The following is an 18450-nucleotide window of genomic DNA, read 5'->3' on the forward strand; positions in this document are numbered from 1 at the left end:
CCTCTGCTGCAGCTCCCGGGCCAGGCACCCTGGGAGGATGCCCCGAGAGCCCTCCCAGCTACAGTGAGGGCCTACTGTGTGCAGGCGCGTGGGCCGCCAGCCTGGGGGAGGAGCGAGTGGGCACGCTAAGCCCAGGGAGGAAACCGGTGAGGTAGGAGGGCAGTGAAAAGACCTGTGAGAGCATCCAGGCACCACTCGGCCACCTTCCAGCCTGTGAGAATGGCCAGTGCAAAGGCCCAGGGGCTGGGCAGCGCCTGGTCTGTCCGAGGACCAGCAGAGGGGCCGGGGAGGCTGAGCGCAGGGAGTGAGGGGGTGGGGGGGAAGTCACAGGGGAAGCCGGGCTGGAGAGCAAGGGGCTCTGCAGGTCGCGGCGAGGACTTTGGTGCTGACCCCCAGACAGGGAGAGCACGGAGGGTTTGGAGCAAAGAAAGGTGTGATCTGAGTCGCACTGAGTGGGATCCCTCCAGCTGCCAGGGCAGGGGGTGGGGAGTGGACAGACTCCCGAGCGCAAAGGCGGCCGCGGAGCCAGTCGGGAGTCTCCTGCAATGGTCCAGGCTGGGGAGACCCAGCGGCGGGGGCCAGGAGGCATGAGAGCAGCGGGAAGAAGCAATGAGATGCCGAGCGCGTGTGTCTGCAGGTGGAGATGGCTCGTTCTTCCACAGCCTGCACTGGACTGTGGGGACGAAGCCGGGGACGAGCAGCTGAGGGGTGGCCTGGCAGGAGCAGGGGCGGGGGCGGCAGGGACGTCAGACAGCGCAGGCTCGGGGCAGGGGGAGATCAGCATGGCCAAGCTGAGATGGAGGAGCCTCCACGGGCCGGGTGCACAGACCTGGCTCTCAGGGGAGAAGCCTGATTTTGGAATCTCCAGAAGAAACAATAGTGAGTTTTTAAAGTTATTCATTTATCTATTTTTATTTGAAAGGCACAGAGAGAGAGAGAGAGAGAGAGAGAGAGAGAGAGAGGGACTCTTCCATCTGCTGGCTCACTCCCCAAATGCCTACAACAGCCAAGGCAGGGCCAGGGCAAAGCCAGGATCCAGGAACTCCATCTGGGTCTCCCCTACAGGTGGCAGGGGCCCAGGTACCTGAGCCCTCACCTGCTGCCCCCCAGGGTGCACAGTGGCAGGAAGCTGGGGTTGGAAGCGGAGCCAGGGCCAGAATGGGATACTGGATGTAGGAACCCCAAGTGGTGGTTTTATAGCTGGCCCAAACGCCCACCCCGAGACAGCGTTCATCAGCGCTCTTAGCTGAAGCTCTGCCCATGGCCATTTTCGAGATGAGAAAACAGACCCAGAAACACTGAGTCACCCGACCACAGCCACAGAGCTGGCGACTCAGAGTCAGGACTGCAGAGTGGGGTCTGTCTGCCTCCCAGCCGTGGAGGTCCCCACCGCAGCTCCCTGAGCGGGGAGGGGTGGCTTGGATTAGCCTCACCCCTGTTCTCAGGACGGAGCCACTGAGGCCTGGGGGGGCTGAAGGGACTTGCCTACAGTGGGGGAGCACCCAAGTGCACAGCCCCTCGGCAGGTGTGTGCAGTGGAGCCAGCAGCAAACTCGCTCTGCAGCAGCCCCCGGGCCCAGAGCAGCAGCTAAGGCTCTGAGAAGTCCTGCAGCGTGGGTTCTGCCTGTGCGGCTCACGCGGGGCCCCAGCTGGGAGCAAAGCCCGGGTTCTTGCGGAGATCTAGGACGGGGGTTTCCCGTGAGCGCTCCCTCAGCACGGAGCCCTCCTAAGACCACATGGTGAGCCAGTGTCCGCTGCAGGAAGGAACGCACACACGTGCTCGAAGGAGCAAGGGGTGGGTGCAGATGTCCCGGGAGCCCTGGCTGTGTGTGCGGCCGCTGGGGACGGGGCAGCGAGACGGCGGAGCCCCGGCCCTGCGGCTTCCACCCTCTAGAGGGGCGGCCGGCAGGGCCCGGGGAAGGAGAGCTGTGGGGGAAGCCGGCGGCCGGAGGGAGGAGAAAGGGACCATGTGTGCGCGTGTGTGTTGTGTGCATGTGCGTGCGTGCATGCATGTTGTGTGCATGTGTTGTGTATGTTGTGTGTGCGTGTGTATATATGTACATTATGTGTGTTATGTGTGTGCATGTTTTGTGTATATGCGAGTGTATGTATGTGTGTATGTGTGTATATTGTGTGTATGTTATATGTATGCATGTGCTATGTGTGTATAAGTGTATTCTGTTATGCATGTGTGTTGTGTGTATATGTGCATGTGTGTATTGTGTATGTGCATGTACCTTTTATGTGTGAGTGTATGTATACACATATGTGTGTTGCATGTACATGCATGTGTATTGTATGTGTGTTTATGTGTTGTGTGTGCTACATGCCAATGTGTATATACATGTATTGTGCATGTGTGTACATATGTGTGCATATATTGTGTATATTGCATGTCGGAGGTGTGTGTGCATGTATGGTGTGTCTGTGTATTGCATGTATGTCGTGCATGTGTGCATGTGCACGTGTGTGCTGTATGTGCATGTGTTTGCATGTATTGTGTGCGCATGTATGTTGTATGTATGTGTGTAATGTGTTGTGCATGTATGTTATGTATATATGTGTGTATGCATGTTTGTTGAGTGTGTGCATATGTATATGTGTGTTGTGTGCATGTGCATGTGTGCACATATGTATTGTGCATGTGTGTATGTATGTGTATATGTGTGTTGTGTGCATGTGCATGTGTGCACATATGTATTGTGTATGTGTGTTGTGTATATATGCATGCATGTGCTTGCATTTATGTGTGTCGTGCATTGTGTATGTATTGCTATGCATGTATATGTGTGTTTTACACGTGTGTGTGGGTTTTTGTGTTGTACATGTGTGATGTGTGTTTTACGTGTGTGGTGTGTTACATGTGTGTTGTGCTTGTGTGTTGTATGTTTGTGTGTGGTGTATATGTGTGTGGTGTACATGTGTGTGGTGTACGTGTGTGTGTGTGGTGTTGTGTGTTCAGGGCTGAGGAGGTGGTGAGTGTGGGAGCGCCGAGTTGCACGTGGAGCCGCCACAGGTGTGAAGGAGTGAACTCAGGCGTGCGTCAGTGTGGGAGCCGTGACGACCCCGTGCTGAGTTGTGGATGAACGAGACGGACCGGGGCCCTGGGCGGGGGCGGGGCGGGCCTGCCAGCCGGGTTCCCTCCGCCCCGCGACCCCCGCCCACCTCTGCCCCCTCCCCTCCCCCGGGCGCGCAGGGACCATGCGGCCGGTGCGGCGCAACTTCTACGACCCGTCGTCGGCGCCGGGCAAGGGCATCGTGTGGGAGTGGGAGAGCGACGGCGGCGCGTGGACGGCCTACGACATGGACATCTGCATCACCATCCAGAACGCCTACGAGAAGCAGCACCCGTGGCTCGACCTCTCGTCGCTCGGCTTCTGCTACCTCATCTACTTCAACAGCATGTCCCAGATGAACCGCCAGACGCGCCGCCGGCGCCGCCTGCGCCGCCGCCTGGACCTGGCCTACCCGCTCACCGTCGGCTCCATCCCCAAGTCGCAGTCGTGGCCCGTGGGCGCCAGCTCGGGCCAGCCCTGCTCGTGCCAGCAGTGCCTGCTGGTCAACAGCACGCGCGCTGCCTCCAACGCCATCCTGGCCTCGCAGCGCCGCAAGGCGACTCCAGCGCCCCCAGCGCCCCCAGCGCCCCCGCCGCCGCCCGGAGGGCCTCCGGGCGCGCTCGCCGTGCGCCCCAGTGCCACCTTCGCAGGCGCCGCGCTCTGGGCCGCGCCCGCCGCCGGGCCCGCCGAACCCGCCCCGCAGCCCGTGGGCCCGCAACGCAGCCCAAGCGCCCCCAGCGGTGCGCCCGCTCCGGGGCAGAACAACCTCAACCGGCCAGGGCCCCAGCGCTCCAGCGGCGTGAGCGCGCGCGCCTCCATCCCGCCGGGGTAAGACGGGGCCCCGGGGGGGAGGGGGCTCGCTGTGGCTCGGGCAGGAGCGGAGAACCACACCATGAGTGACGTGACGCATCCGTCACGCTTCTCCCGAGGGCCTTGCCCCCACTTACACAGTGCTGGGCACCTGGCCTCCCCAGGACCCCACAAGGAACAAGAGGTGAGACCCTCCCCACAGGGACCCCACCTGTTCCTTGTTTATTATTTGCTGAACTCCACCTGCCATCACCCGGAGGAGTTCCCCGCTAACTATTCTACCTGCCCGTACCACAGATGGGATGATTGAGGCTGGGAGAGGGTCGCCGAGGGGCAGTGCTGGGGCTGGAGCCAGGCCCTGGGGTCCCCTGCACCTGCTCCTGGCCAGGCCCCACTCTGTGGTGGCTGGAGCAAGCCCTGGCCGTGGTGCACAGTATTCCTCTGCGGGCTGCACCTGAAATACCGCCGTGATTTGGGTTAACATTGCAGCTTTCAGCCGGGGACTCGAGGGACTCCTGGTGTGACCTGGAGTGGAGGCTGGCAGGGCAGGAGGAGGAGTGGATAAAGCCTGCAAACCCCCGTCAGCCTCTCTGCCCTCATTTGAACCTGAGCAGCCCGTCTGGGATTCCTTCTCTGAACCGGCTTTCCCAGCGGCCTTGCATTGGGGGTGCATGCAGGTCCTGCAGTCGGAAAACCTCGGGTTAAGGTGTCCCAGGCCCCAGGGTGGAGACCCAGCCGCTGTGGGCCACCCAGAGCCCCGGCTGTGTCCATCCGAGCAGAGGGCAAGGCCCTGAGGGTGTGAATGAGGGAGGAGCAGAGAGAGGACCGGGTGGGGGTGGGGGCCAGGGTTCCCGGGAGCAGACAGGGGACCCAGGCATTGAATGGCTCTCAGAGACTGTGTGTCCCCTGGGCCTTTGAGAGTCTGACTTCCTGGGTGCCAATCCCCTCTCAGCCCCTTCTGAGTGGTGACATCTGGGGCCGGTCTGTCCCCTTTGCCCAGCCTCAGTTTCCCCATCTGTCAAATGGGGACAGGGCTCCCTATGGTGTGGTGATGGTGTTGGGACTCCTTTTGTTATCCAGGAGGAAGGACTGGGGGGTGGGGGAGCTGGAATTTTCCAGGGGAAGAGCTTGAGCCACCTGCTGGCCTCACCCTTCCCTTCCCCTCCCCCTATGGGTCAGCCCTCTCAGAGGATTGGGCCATGGGGACAGAGATGCACCCGCCCGGGTGACCCCAGCCTCGGGAAGGTCCAGAGCCAACAGATAGGAGACCTGAGGGGGCCTGGGGAGGCTTCCACCGAAGCCATGGCCAAAGCCATGGCCGGGACTCCCTGCCAGGCGCTCTCAAGGGCTGTAGCACCAGGGGGGCTCCACCGCCCTATTCCAGAAGGGGCTGGGGCCCGGGGTGACAAGAGTGGGTGTCAGAGCAGAGCCAGGAAGGCCCTGGAGACCTCTCTGGGCAGTAATGGCGTGATCCACCAGTGGGCAGGAAACCAGGAGGTGGAGGCTGGAATTTATACAGTGGAATACACTGGGATAGAGTAGGGCAGGATAGGATAGGATGGGATGGGATAGGATAGGGTAGGATAGGATAGGATAGGATAGGATAGGATAGGATAGGATAATCCTAGTGACTTTCACAATTATGCTTAACAGGCTGCCAGGTGAAATGATTTTTTTCTTTTTAATATTTATTCATTTGTTTGAAAGAGACAGGAAGAGACAGACACAGAGAGAAAATTTTCCATCCGCTGGCTCACTCCCCAGATCCTGCAATGGCTGGGGCTGGGCTGGTGCAAAGCCAGGAGCCAGGAGCTTCTCCCAGGTCTCTCACATGGGTGCAGGGGCCCAGGCACTTGGGCCATCTTCCACAGTTTTCCCAGGTGCTGGGAGCTGGATTGGAAGTGGAGCAGCTGGGTCTCAAACTGGTGCCTAAACAGGATGCTGGCATCACGGGTGGTGGCTTTATCCACTGCGCCACCACGCCGGCCCCAGGAAATGAACTTAGTCACCCAGGAAACTTTTGAAAGCCACTGGGAACACCTTGCCTTGCCCGGTGCTAATTCTCCCCCGTGTGCACATGTGGATGTGTGTTCGCTGAGCTGAGACAGTGGAGGTCACAGCTGGATGGGGAGACAGTGGAGGAGCAAGTGATCCTGGAGAGAGGGGCGTGCTGGGGAGCTGGTGGCCCAGGGTGGCCCAGAGGGGCGGTGGTCAGGGAGGACCCCTCGGAGGAGGTGGCCAGATGTGGAGAAAGGCTGACCCCAGCAGAGAGGATGCCCTGTGCACCTCCCAGGGGCTCCTGGGGCCTGACCCATTCAGGAAAGGCTGGGGTGTGAGGGGCCGGCCAGAGGGGAGGGGCACCCCAGGCAGGGCCCTGCACCCACAGAGGCTGGTGGCAGGACTGAATCCCGAAGGTTCTGGAAGTACGCACAGGGAACAAAGGGGCTGAGACGTGTTCCCAAGTAGGGGCGCAAGGCGAGATGGCGGGGCGTCAGGGGACCTGCGGTCGCGGGGAGCTGTAGAGTGTGCTGGAGCCTGGCTGGCTGTAGGGAGGAGAAAGGTTTCTCCTTGGAGGGGCTGGTCATGAACAGGTTCTCCCCAGCCGTGTGCCCTGCCTTTCATTCCTCCTCCCTCTTCCCCTCCCCCTCCCCAGCCATTCCTGACCCTCGATGAGCCTAGGCATTGCCCTGGAAAACGGGAGATGGGGGCGGGGGGGTGCTGACAAGGGCCCCTCACCCCTCCCCAGCCACACAGACTTCCCCTGTCCCACCCCAGCCTTGAAGCCCCTGTCGGAGTCCCCCTGACCTCCATCTCCAAGGAGCCCCGAGATTGGGGAGGCAGGGCCAGGTGAGGGGAGTGGGGGCAGCAGACCCTGGTTCTGCCTGATCAGAGCTTCCCATTGCCAAGGCAACCATGGCCTGTGCAGGAAAAGGGACCGGGTTTCCAAGCAGCGGGGCGGCCAGGCTTCCCCACCCCGACCCGGCCCCAGGCCCCCTCGGGCCCTTCCCCACTCTCTGCCGTGTTTGGATTCCGCTGAGTCTGCTCGGGCTGCCCCGGCCGCGGCTTCAACAACACAGGTGTGTCCTCTCTCCGTGCCGGAGACCTCGAGCCCAGGGTTGAGGTGGGGGCAGGGCTGGGCCTCTGAGGTCTCTCTTAGGCACAGGCAGCCCCTCGCCCAGGGTCTCCCCCTAACCCCTGCTGCCCTCCAGGCCCTTGCAGCCTCCTTGTCCAACCTGGGAAGACTGCCCCTGAGCACAGGGCGTTCTGAGGCCGGGGCAGGGCACGGGGCACAGGCTCCGGGGTGCCTCCTCCTATCTCTGGCCTGGCTCTGTCTCTGCCAGTCTCCCTGTATCTCCCCCTCCCTCTCTCTCCCTCTCTATCTCTCCCTCTGCCTGGGTCTTCCTGTGTCTGTCTCTCCCCCCCATCTCCCTGTCTCTGTCTCTCCCTCTTCCTCCTTCTCTCCCTCCCTCCCTGTCTCTCCCTCTCTCCATTTCTCCCTCTGTCTCTCTCTCTCCCCCTCTCCCTCTCCATCTCTTCCTCTCTCTGTCTCTCCCAGTCTCACTGTCTCTCTCTCTCTCTCTCCCTCCCCGTCTCTCCATCTTTCCCTCTGTCTGTCTCTCTCTCCCTCTGTCTGGGTCTCCCTCTCTCTGTCGCAGTCTCTTGCTAGCTCTTGCTCCCTTCCCCCTCTCCCCCCACTCTGCTGGACTCAGACAGACCCAGACTCAGGCCTCTCCTGGTGGTTTTGCCTCTCTGGCCTCAGTTTCCCCATCTTCCGGATGGAGTTCAGACCACGCCTCTCCCGCATGCGGGCTCTGTGGGGTTGGCAGGTGCAGGAGACCCAGGACTCGGAAGTTCTCCCTGCCGCCCTGGAAGGGAGGCCCAGAGAGGGGGTGAACCTGCTCAGGGTCACATAGCCAGTGGGGCCCAGCTGGCAGCCTGGGCCTGGGCCACACGCGGGCTGGGGCATATCTGCCCAGCCTTGGGTGAGGTCAGTGGCCAGCTCTTCGGCAGCCAGCTGTGGGGCAGCGGAGCCGGACTCCGGGCTTCCATTCCCCGTGCTGGGGCTGCTCCTGTCTGTTGAGCGCTCACGATGACCAGGGCCCAGTCTCCTCCTCCCCACAGAAACCCAGGGTCCTGCTGGCCCCATTTTTCTCCAGGGAGGAAACTTGAGTTCTAGAAGGCTTTTCAGGGTCATGCAGTTGGGACTGTGATTTGAAAGCCCAAGCTGTCTGGGGCTTTGGGGGCACCCCATGCCCTACCTGCTGTGCTATTTAAGACCCTGGTCCTGGAGGCCCCAGCCGGTGGCCACTGCACTGCAGACTGGGTTCAGGCATGGCTCCAGCACCCCCATTTGCTGTGTGACCCCAGCTGAGCCAGTCACCCTCTCTGGTCTGTGCACTGGGACTGGCAGCACAGGCTGATGTCCAGCGTGAGGCCAGATGTCCAAGTGCCTGCATTTTCCAGTCTGCACCCCCACCCCACCCATCGCTGTCAGACTCGTGCGGCGTTGCCAACCCGGCGGGCGCCAAGGAGATCCATTCACGGTTTCTTATCTTTGGCTTCCAGTCGCTCCTGAGAACCGGTTCCTGTCGAAGGGCCCACAGGGTTTCTCCTTTGCCAATGGCTTGTTTGTTTCTCTCAGCCTGTGCCCGGGCTGCCTACTGCTTCCTTACTGGTTGGCAGGCTCGCTGCCTGCGTTGGGAGCCTGAAGCCTTGGCCGTCCTCCGCCCCTTGGTTGCCTTTTCTTTGCAACAGTAGTGGCGGTATCCGGTCATCTGCTTTTCCACGACTGAGCCCTGCTTTCTGGCAACCCCTGTGTGTCCTGGCGACACAGCGAGGAATCAAACAGGCTGTCCTTGTCCTGTTGGAGCTCACGTCTAGAGGGAGACAAACAGTAAACCAGCTAAAGAAACGCTAGAATGTGGCAAGGAGACGTAACATACAGAGGAGAAGTCCAGAAGGGGAGGGGGGGACAGTAGAGCTGCGAGGGATGTAATTCTGTAAGTAAAGAGGTCAGGACCGGCTCGCTGAGAGGTAAACGTTGAGCAAAGACAGAAGGAGGCTGAGAAGTAAGTCTGGCAGAGGGCTGGGCAAGCACTCCAGACAGCAGGGACAGCTGGTGCAAAGGCCCTGAGGCAGGAGCAGGTCTGGTGTGTTGGAGCCGGCCAGAGTGGCGCCAGAGGCTGGAGAGGCCACCGCCGTGAGAGAGGAAGTCAGAGACAGAAGCAGGGCAGCTCACACGGTGGGGGGGGGGGGGGCAGGGAGGGGGGGCGTGGAGAGGGCTTTGGTCTTGCGGGGAGGCTGCAGGGAGACGGCAGGCAGTGGACCTCACGGTGCTGAGCGGTTTTGTGTCCTTGTTGTAACATCACAATGATTTGTTTTTACTGCAGGAGCCCACTCTCTGGTTCTCTCATGGGTGCTGCAGCCAAATGTGGGGAACCCGGGACAGAGCCGAGGTGCACGGCGAGGGGAGGGCTCACCCGGCCCCCGCCCCCATTCCCTGGCCAGTGCTCCGGGGCTGTCACCACCATCACCACCCCACCACAGGGTCAGACCAAACATATCTCCTCCCCCCCACCCCCAAGCACTTCCTGCCCAGCTCCCTGGGAGGCCAAACCACACACCCCAGTGCACGTGGCTGCCCCAGGCCGTGGGAACGGAGGCCCTGCCCTGCCCTCACGTCTCCTACCTGGGCTTCCCCCAGCCGAGCGCTGGGCAGGCTGGGAGGGGGAGGGGGGCGGGAGAGGGACTCGGAGCCCCAGGTCTCTGGGAAAATCTGAGCCCCAAATGCCGAGTGCTCCTCAAAACGTCTCTCTGGGAGGGCAAGGGTGAGCAGCCCCATTTGACAGAGGAATAAACTGAGGCCGCCAAAACTCAGAGGCTTGGAGCGAGGGAGGGAAGAGGGAGCCAGGTCCCCAGAGAGCAGCCGGCTAGCCACTGAGACAGCCTTCCAGTGTTCCAGTTTCTACGCAGGGGGCTGGGCCCAGGCTGGGTGCCCTGGCACTAGGGGAGGGGCGCAAGTGGCAGGAGCTTCTAGGAGGAGCAGAGGGGGGCGTGGAGCCCCCAGAGCACCCTTCCCCTTCTTCCACCGTCTGCCCCTCGTCACCAACTTGTTCCCAGTAGCTGTCTGAGCTGCCCAGGGAGCTGCTGGCTCAGTGCCGGGTATCCTGAGGGGGTTGGAGGCCAGTCCAGGAACCTGGAAGCTGTCATCAGAGGTGGTGACAAGTGGGGGTCAGGAGAGGAACAGGGAGGCCAGAAGCAGACAGGGGCGGGGGCTCTGCTGGCCTGAGGGGTGCACCAGGTGGCTTCCTGTGTCCCTGGAAGCCCTGTGATGGACAGAGGGGCCACCTGAGCAGGAAGATGTCCCCCATGTAGCCCCGACCCAGCCTGCCCAGGGCGGGGCCAGCTCCAGGGTCCAGGTGCTTCAGCCTCTTGGAGGGCACAGAGGGCTCCACAGGTTGGCCCCACAGAGCACCCAGCAGGGACAGCCCTGGCCTCTGACTCAGAAATTCCAGGACCCGGTCATTGCCGGCTGCTCCACTACCCAGCTGGGTGACCTCTGTGAAGTCACTTCCCCTCTCTGGACACCGTCATCTGCCATTGCCTGCAAAATAAATGACAAGCAGATGTCCTCCCTGCGCCCTCTCTGCTTCAGTGGTAGTGACTTCCTGGAGCACCGTGCGGAGGGGGATTCTGAGGTTGTAGCATGGCTTAGTGAGGAGAACTGGGATTGATTGGTGATGTCTGCCAGTGGCACTAGCTAGGCAGGAATTGTGTGCATGCCATGGATTTAGCATCCCTGCTCCAACCTCATCTGTGCAGCAATGATTTGGACTTAGATGGCCTGCTGTTTCCCAGGACACCAGGCACCCTTGAGGCAACCGGAGAGCTGGTGGCCCTGTGTCCTGTCTGGCACTGCTCACTGGGCATGCATTCCTCACGGTGCTGTCCTGTGCTCATGGAGCGGGGTCTCCCCCCCGTCCACTTCTGCCAGAAGCACACAGTCTGATGGCAGAGACAGGTGTGGAAACACACGACTAGAAAGCGGGAAAGGCCTGGCTCCTCGAGAATACTGGAGCCAGTGGCTTGGGGACTACAAGAGGGCGTGGCTAAGAGTTCACTTAAGGTAGTCCAGGAGAGGCGTGCCTGTACTGAAGGGGTGGGTGTGAGTGCACGGTCAGTGTGGGTGCACGGTCAGTGTGGGCAGTGTGAGTGTGTGGTCAGTTGAGTAGGCAGGGTGAGCAGAGAGCTGGTAGCCTGTGTCCCTGAGGCCAGGGCTGTCCCTGAGGCCAGGGCTGTCCCTGCTGGGTGCTCTGTGGGGCCAACCTGTGGAGCCCTCTGCGCCCTCCAAGAGGCTGAAGCACCTGGACCCTGGAGCTGGCCCCGCCCTGGGCAGGCTGGGTCGGGGCTACATGGGGGACATCTTCCTGCTCTGGTGGCCCCTCTGTCCATCACAGGGCTTCCAGGGACACAGGACACAGTGGTCAAAGGCACTCAGACAAAACAGAGCAGGGATCAGTGTGAGGAACAGCAAGTAAGCCAATCTCCCTGCACCGTCTGTGGACATTAGCGTGCAGCCAGGGCAGGTGCAAAGTGTGAACCAGCCTTGTCCCACTTCCTGGACGAATCCTGGGAGACCGTCCTTTCTCGGGCAGAGCGTCCTGCCTTCGCCTCTCAGCCACGCTGAGAATTTGCCTTAGTGGAGTGTTCTCCAAAACTGTGCCCGAACTGCTGCCCTGAGGTGGACGGGGCGTAGCTGAGAGCTCCCCTTCGCACGCTCACCTTGGAGCCAACATTGGCAAAGAGCTCCCGGCACTAGAGCTGCTGAGCGAGTTCGCTTCGAGCCCACTTCAGGGTGTGCCGCGCGCAGGGTTCCGGGCTTCGTGTGCCCACAGCATCCCCACTCCGCCCCTCGCTCCCTCCCTCCTCCCTCCCGTCCTCCCTCCCTCCTCCCTCCCTACAGCAGGTTTTTGCTGAACACCTGCTGGCTGCCAGGTCCTGGTGTTGAAGCCGGGCAGGCAAGGAGGGTCTCTCTAGCGAGGTGGCGTGTCTGCAGGGGCCTGAGCGAGCCATCACTCAGGATCTGGACGGGGCGAGGGCGAAGGGAGCCTTTGCGAGAGGAGACTGTGCTGGCCTATGGGCACAGGTGTGTGTGAAGGGGCTGGGAGACGAGGGAGAGGCCAGGCCAGACCATACGGTGCCTGGTCTTGCTTGGAGACATTCTAATGCTATTTGAAAAGTTCAGTGAGATAAGGACAAAGACAGGGGTGTCTATAAAGTGAAGTGGTGGGAAGTTTGAGCCCAGATCTCTGTTAAGTGAGGGAGCGGGAAGGGGATTCGCAAGTGCAAAGGCCCTGGGGTGCAAGTGTGCCTGGCGTGGGGAGGAACAGCAGGGACACCAGGGTGGATGGAGGGGAGTGGGCCAGGGGTGAGTACACAAGAAACGAGGTTCAGCGGGGAGGCAGAGGCCAGGCTGGGAGGTCAGAGTAAGGTGGGCGTGGCAGGGGCCCTGAGAGCAGAGGACAGACGGGCTCAGACACAAGGTTAGGCAAGGCAGCAGGGAGACCAGCCTGGCAGCGGGACCCGTCCCTGCCTGGGGCGAGCCAGACCTGCTTTCCAAGGGGCCCCAAGAAGGCAGGGGGAGGGGCGAAGGCTGCCCCATGGGCAGCAGGCTTAGTCCGGGGCAGGAGGATGTTCTCAGCCACTCAGAGGAAGCAGTCCAGCCCACATCAAAAGGGGCCCCGGGTGGTTCCCACGCTCAGCGCCGTGGGAACCCTGCTCCCCCGGCTTCTCGCAGGAGCCTGTCCCTCGGGGCTGGCCCCCTGCTTGCCGGTGGGCAAACAGAGAACAGTGCCTCCATCACGCCCCACTCACAGCCCTCCTACTGCTGACTTTGGTAACCCAGGGCTCTGTGGTTTTTAAGTGCCTGGAACCTTAGGCAGCTGAGATCTGAAACCCTGCTTCCCTGGGTGCCTCTGCCTAAATAAACCCCAGGCTAAAGGCTCAGCAAGACCAAGGGCATCAGCTGGACCAGATCTAGGATGCATATAGACCAAGCGAAGCAAACTGGCTTCCCTGGCGGATAGAGGCTGCCTGGAGAGCTGTGTGGAGGAGTCTGCTCAGACTGAGAGAGTGCTGTGATGGATTGGTGATGTCTGCCACGGGTAGCAGACAAGAGAGTAATAGCATGCGTGCCTTGCACTTCACAGAGGGTCCTGCAGAGAGGAAAGAAGCTTTTGGTTCCATGAGACAGAAAAGAAGAAAGAGGAGTGGGTGGGGAGACCTAGATAGGCGAGGACCTCAGAGTGTGTCTACCCCAGAGGCGTTTGAAGGACAGGCAGAGAAGCAGAGATGCTTGAGGGCTGGGGGGCAATGAAGTCAGGTGGGGATCCCCCCGGGAGGTCTTGGAGGAGTGTGAGAGATGACGAGCAGCGTCCGATGCCACTCGGCCCTCCCCGCCCCCGGCTTCCAGAAGCCGAAAGCCAAGGCGCCTGCACTCTCCTCTCCACTAAACTTGATGTGCTGTCCCCAGCACAAATGGGAAAACTGAGAGCCAGCAGGTCCATGGCCCAGGTCCCAGGGGACCCAGTGCACCTGCCTCCCTCCGAGCTGTGATCAGGTGGCTCGGGGCCACCCAGCACCTCCTCCCAGGGCTCGTCGCCGAAGCCTGCCCCCTGACAGCCCTTGGAGGTGTCTGAAGGTTCCCTGGCCCGTCTGGTGTGAGCAGCCGGAGTGGAGGGGCTGTGTGCAGTGCACATGTTGTGTGCAGTGCACGTGTGCAAAGTGTGGGTCTCCTGGGCCCAGTGTCTGTGCCTCAGTGTCTGGGGTGGCTGGGTTCCTGTGCACACGGGTTCCTCTGTGTGGCATGAGTCAGTGTGTGCGAACGTGTCCCCGCATGCAGTGGGATGCAGCGTGTCCAGGCGTCCCCGTGTGCAGAAGGCGGGTCGCTTTGTGGGCCTCGGGGTGCTGGGTGCTCGTGCTGAGGGCCTGTCCCCCAGAGTTGCATCTGCTCACCCACAGCGCCGTGTGCCTGGGGCCAGCCTTTCGTCCAGCTGAGTGTCCCGCTGTGTTTCAGTGTATCTATCTCTGGTTGTGGCATTTTCTCTGTGTGTGTCGGGGGGGGGGGGTTCCCTGGAGTGTGTGTGGTGTGTTCCTCCAGTGTTGGAGTGTCTGCACTTGTATGCGAGTGCCTGTTTCTGTCACGTGTTGGAGGGATTTGCATGTCTCTCTGTACAGGTATGTGTAATGTATTCCTTGGAATGCCCTTCCCGGAGCCCTAGGTGAGGAGCGCTAGCCCCACATTAGAGGAGGGGACCGAGCAGGAAGAGGCTAGCTGTCTGCTCAAGGCTTCGCTGGGGAGGTTCCCCGTGAGGAAGGTTAACTGTGAGGATGATGATGGTTGAAGCTTCCGGGCCTGTGCTTGGGCCTTGCCAGGTGCAGGATTTCACGGACCCTCACGGCAAACAGTGGAGGGTAGGGTCGCGTCCCGCAGGATTTGCTGCAGGGCCGCGGAGGGGAGGGGACAACACCTTCGTCTCGGGGACCACAAGGAAGCAAAAGGCGAGTACCTAGAAAACCCAGATTGCACACCGCCCACGTACGTCCCGGGCGAGCCCTCAGCGAGCCCAGGGCTGCCGTTGGCGCCTCCCAGCCTGGTCCTCCTTGGAGACCGTATGGGGTTCAGTGCTGCGGACCGCAGGGAAGACAGCGTCTGAGAGAGCTAGGGTAGCCCCGTCTGCAGTAGGGGCGACTCGGGGCCCTCACTAGGGAGGCGCCGGTTGCGGGACGGGGAAGGAGTGCCAAGTCTCCCGGCGCACCCGGCTAGCGGGAGGCGCAGGCCCCGCCACACCCCTGCGCCTAACGCACGTCAGGGCGGGAGTGGCGTCCGCGGGCGGTCAGTGTGCCAGCGACCCGTGGTCTGCCAAGGAGGGCTGAGTCCAGCCGCGGCCTCTGCTTTCTGCCCACAGGGTCCCTGCGCTCCCGGTGAAGAACTTGAACGGTACGGGGCCGGTGCACCCGGCCCTGGCAGGTGAGTCCCGCCCGGGGGCGGGAAGGAAGGGCGGGGCCCGCGAGGAGGCAGCCCCGCCTCTGAGCTCCGTGGCTCCACCCATGACGAGCTGGTGGGAGGGGCCCTGAGGAAGCGTCCCCTACCATTGGCCCGCGACAGCAGGGGTGGGCGGGACTCGCGGGGGGCATGGCGTGGGCGGGCCCGGGGCGGGGCCCTCGTGCGCAGGGCGGAGCTCCGGGCGCCACGCCCCCTGACAGCCGCCCTCACCGCAGGCATGACCGGGATCCTGCTGTGCGCCGCGGGGCTGCCCGTGTGCCTGACGCGGGCGCCCAAGCCCATCCTGCACCCGCCGCCCGTGAGCAAGAGCGACGTGAAGCCGGTGCCCGGCGTGCCGGGCGTGTGCCGCAAGACCAAGAAGAAGCACCTCAGGAAGAGTAGGCCCCCAGCCCGCCGAGCCTCGGACCTCCCCCCAACCCCCGCCCGCAGCCGCCCCTCCCTGCCCCCCCACCAAGGAAACCTCCGCTGGGACGGCCGGGACCCTCGCCCCTGCCCCCCCAGCTGTGACGGCCGGACCCCGCCCTCTGACCCCCGCTCCTGCCCCCCCCCCAGCTGTGACGGCCGGACCCCGCCCTCTGACCCCCGCCCCCAGGCCGGCCCCCCCACCCCTCGCCCTCTGACCCCCGCCCCGTCTGACTCTGGCGCGTGTCCCCGCAGGCAAGAACCCCGAGGACGTGGTGCGCAGGTACATGGAGAAGGTCAAGAGCCCGCCCGATGAGGTGAGCGGCCCCCGCCGTGCCCGGCCTCCCCGCGCGGGCCCTGCAAGCCCCGCGCCCACCACGTGTCCCCGCCCCGCAGGACTGCACCATCTGCATGGAGCGGCTGGTGACGGCCTCGGGCTACGAGGGCGTGCTGCGGCACAAGGGCGTGCGGCCGGAGCTCGTGGGCCGCCTGGGCCGCTGCGGCCACATGTACCACCTGCTGTGCCTCGTGGCCATGTACAGCAATGGCAACAAGGTGGGCGGGTGGGGCGGGGCGTGGGGACGCGGGGCGGGGCGTGGGCGGGGCGCGACCTGCTGTGCCTCGTGGCCATGTACAGCAATGGCAACAAGGTGGGCGGGTGGGGCGGGGCGTGGGCGGGGCTCGACCTGCTGTGCCTCGTGGCCTTGTACAGCAACAAGGTTGGCGGGCGGGGGCGGGGCGTGGGGACGCGGGGCGCGGCCCCGGGCGCGTGCTCACCGCCCCCCCCCCCAGGACGGCAGCCTGCAGTGCCCCACGTGCAAGGCCATCTACGGCGAGAAGACGGGCACGCAGCCGCCGGGGAAGATGGAGTTCCACCTCATCCCCCACTCGCTGCCGGGCTTCGCCGACACCCAGACCATCCGCATCGTCTACGACATCCCCACGGGCATCCAGGCGAGCCCCGCTCCCACCCGCCCCCCACCCCCACCCCCGCCCGCCGACCCAGCCCCTGACGCCGCTCTCCCCACAGGGCCCTGAGCACCCCAACCCCGGAAAGAAGTTCACAGCCAGAGGCTTCCCGCGCCACTGCTATCTGCCCAACAACGAGAAGGGGCGCAAGGTGAGTGTCGGCGACCCCTCCCCAGCCCGTGCGCCTGTCCTGTCCCGGCCAGCAGGGCCTCTGCTCCCATCCCCCACCTGGGCCCACTTCCCCAGCCCCCTGGGGTCTAAGTCTTGAACCCATTTTACAGATAAGGAGAGTCTGGGGCAGGTGGGCGGATCTGCGTGTGCGGGGCCACGCGGCAGGCTGTCCGGCACCCCAAGACACGGGCAGACAACTGGGAGAAGTTCTGGGGGCGGGGCCTAAGCCGGGGCGGGGCTCGCGGGGCAGGGCTCTGGGGACCGAGGGCGGGGCTCGCAGGAGTGGGCGGGCCGAGGGCGGGGCCCTGAGCCCGGCGCCCCTCCCCAGGTCTTGCGGCTGCTCATCACCGCCTGGGAGCGCCGGCTCATCTTCACCATCGGCACGTCCAACACCACGGGCGAGTCGGACACCGTGGTGTGGAACGAGATCCACCACAAGACCGAGTTCGGCTCCAACCTCACGGGCCACGGCTACCCGGACGCTAGCTACCTGGACAACGTGCTGGCCGAGCTCACGGCCCAGGGTGTGTCGGAGGCTGCGGCCAAGGCCTGAGGCCCCAGGCGGCCTGCCTGCCCTCCTGCTTCGCCCCCGGCCCGGCTCAGGGCGGGGGAGCAGCCTGCAGAAGCCGTAGGAACGCTCACGACGCGCGGGGACAGCGGGGGAGGTCGGGCCGCAGAGAGTTCCAGAAGCCACAGCAGCCTCCCTGCTGGGGGGACAGCGTCCCACCCCCTCACACATGCGCACGCACACCCACGTGCCTCGATGGACCCCAAGCTGGGGGCGAAGACAGACGCCCCCCCCCATAACCGAGGGTTCTCATCTCTGTCCTGACTTGGCGCCTGCGTGGCTTCCCGGGAGGGAAACAGATCTGGGGAGCCCGGCCCATCCCTCCCCCCCAGCCACCTCCGCATGGGGGCGGGAGGGCGAGGCCTCCTGCTGTGCGCGTGTCTTCGTCTGTCTGGGACCCTGACTCCACTCCCATCACCAGGCCTTATTCCGTCCCAGGTAAGGGCACCTGCTCTCCCCCCCACCCCTCCTCCAGCCACAGCAGCCAGAGGAGGGGCCCACTTTAGTCCAGAGTGGATGTTGAAGGGTCAACCTCCCTCTCCTTGGGAGTGGGCAGCGGGTGGCTGATGGTCTGCGGCCAACCAGGGGCCTGTTGCCCCGGCAACTCACCAGCTCCGCCTCTGTCGATTGGCTGCCAAGATTTAAAGGGACGCCAGCGACTGCTCTCTTGAAAACCTACCAGTCCCACTGTGGGCGGAGAAATAAATGGTCTTTCTCCTCCTCACCCTGTGATTTCCTGCCGATGGGGGGGGGGGTGCTGCTCCCGGGGTCCTGGGGCTGCACTGCCATCGGGGGATGACGGCCGGGCATGGGGGTGGGGGGGTGGGGGGGGCATGACTCCGGGCCCGGGGCTCCAGGACAACAGGAAGGAGCCGGCGGGTGCTGGGATTGGGTCGCCGAGACCTTAGAGCCCTGGGGAAAGTCAGGGCCAGGACCCCCAGGACCCGCAAGATTAAAATCTGAGCCTTTCCTCCTGGCGACCCCTGCTGGCCGCACTGGGTATCGCTCCTTCCGCACCCGACCAGGCAGCTAGCCTTGAGTTTGTCTCTCCAGTTGCACAAAATCGGAAGAGGGTCCTTGGAGGCCCTTCCGGTTCTGCCAGTTGGTGTTCCCAAACATTCTACACTCTCAAACACAATCTCACCAGGAACCCTCCCCTGTAAACTCGCCCACTCCCCAGACCTGTGATCAGACCCCAGCCTTACCCAGGGACTTGTTAAAACCCTGATCCCAGCCCACAGACCCTCAGGTTCTGAGCCAGTGGCAGGCCCGCCTGGGTTCCTGAGCCGCCCGGCTGGGATCCACTGTGAAAACCACACTTCTGCACTCGTGTCCCGTTTCCCACAGGCTTGACCAAGGCTCAGAGCAAGGGAGGGCAGCCCGGGTCCCCCAGGCTCCAGGGCACAGCCT

The 18450-nt window shown here is 63.2% G+C and overlaps 1 protein-coding gene across 7 annotated transcripts in view; it reads left to right on the top strand.

The window, feature by feature from the left end:
• Nucleotides 1–17764, top strand: part of DTX1 (deltex E3 ubiquitin ligase 1) — a 39846-nt gene extending 22082 nt beyond the window's left edge. For 5 of the 7 annotated variants that reach the window (XM_070066246.2, XM_089322987.1, XM_089322988.1 and 2 more), the window contains 8 exons: nucleotides 3196–3883; nucleotides 14833–14894; nucleotides 15146–15307; nucleotides 15588–15649; nucleotides 15729–15887; nucleotides 16125–16286; nucleotides 16363–16452; nucleotides 16801–17764. In XM_070066246.2, coding sequence (XP_069922347.2) covers nucleotides 3196–3883; nucleotides 14833–14894; nucleotides 15146–15307; nucleotides 15588–15649; nucleotides 15729–15887; nucleotides 16125–16286; nucleotides 16363–16452; nucleotides 16801–17025 — 1610 coding nt within the window. In that variant the 3' untranslated portion in view covers nucleotides 17026–17764. Of the gene's footprint in view, nucleotides 1–1590; nucleotides 1739–3195; nucleotides 3884–3931; nucleotides 6943–14832; nucleotides 14895–15145; nucleotides 15308–15587; nucleotides 15650–15728; nucleotides 15888–16124; nucleotides 16287–16362; nucleotides 16453–16800 lie in introns of those variants that run through there. The other 2 variants (XM_089322989.1, XM_089322990.1) reach the window with 2 other exon arrangements.
• Nucleotides 17765–18450: the final 686 nt, after the last annotated feature.

Source organism: Oryctolagus cuniculus, chromosome 21 (genome assembly GCF_051225735.1).
Source record: "Oryctolagus cuniculus isolate XC-2025 breed Fujian yellow rabbit chromosome 21, ASM5122573v1, whole genome shotgun sequence".
Classification (NCBI taxonomy): Eukaryota; Metazoa; Chordata; class Mammalia; order Lagomorpha; family Leporidae; genus Oryctolagus; species Oryctolagus cuniculus.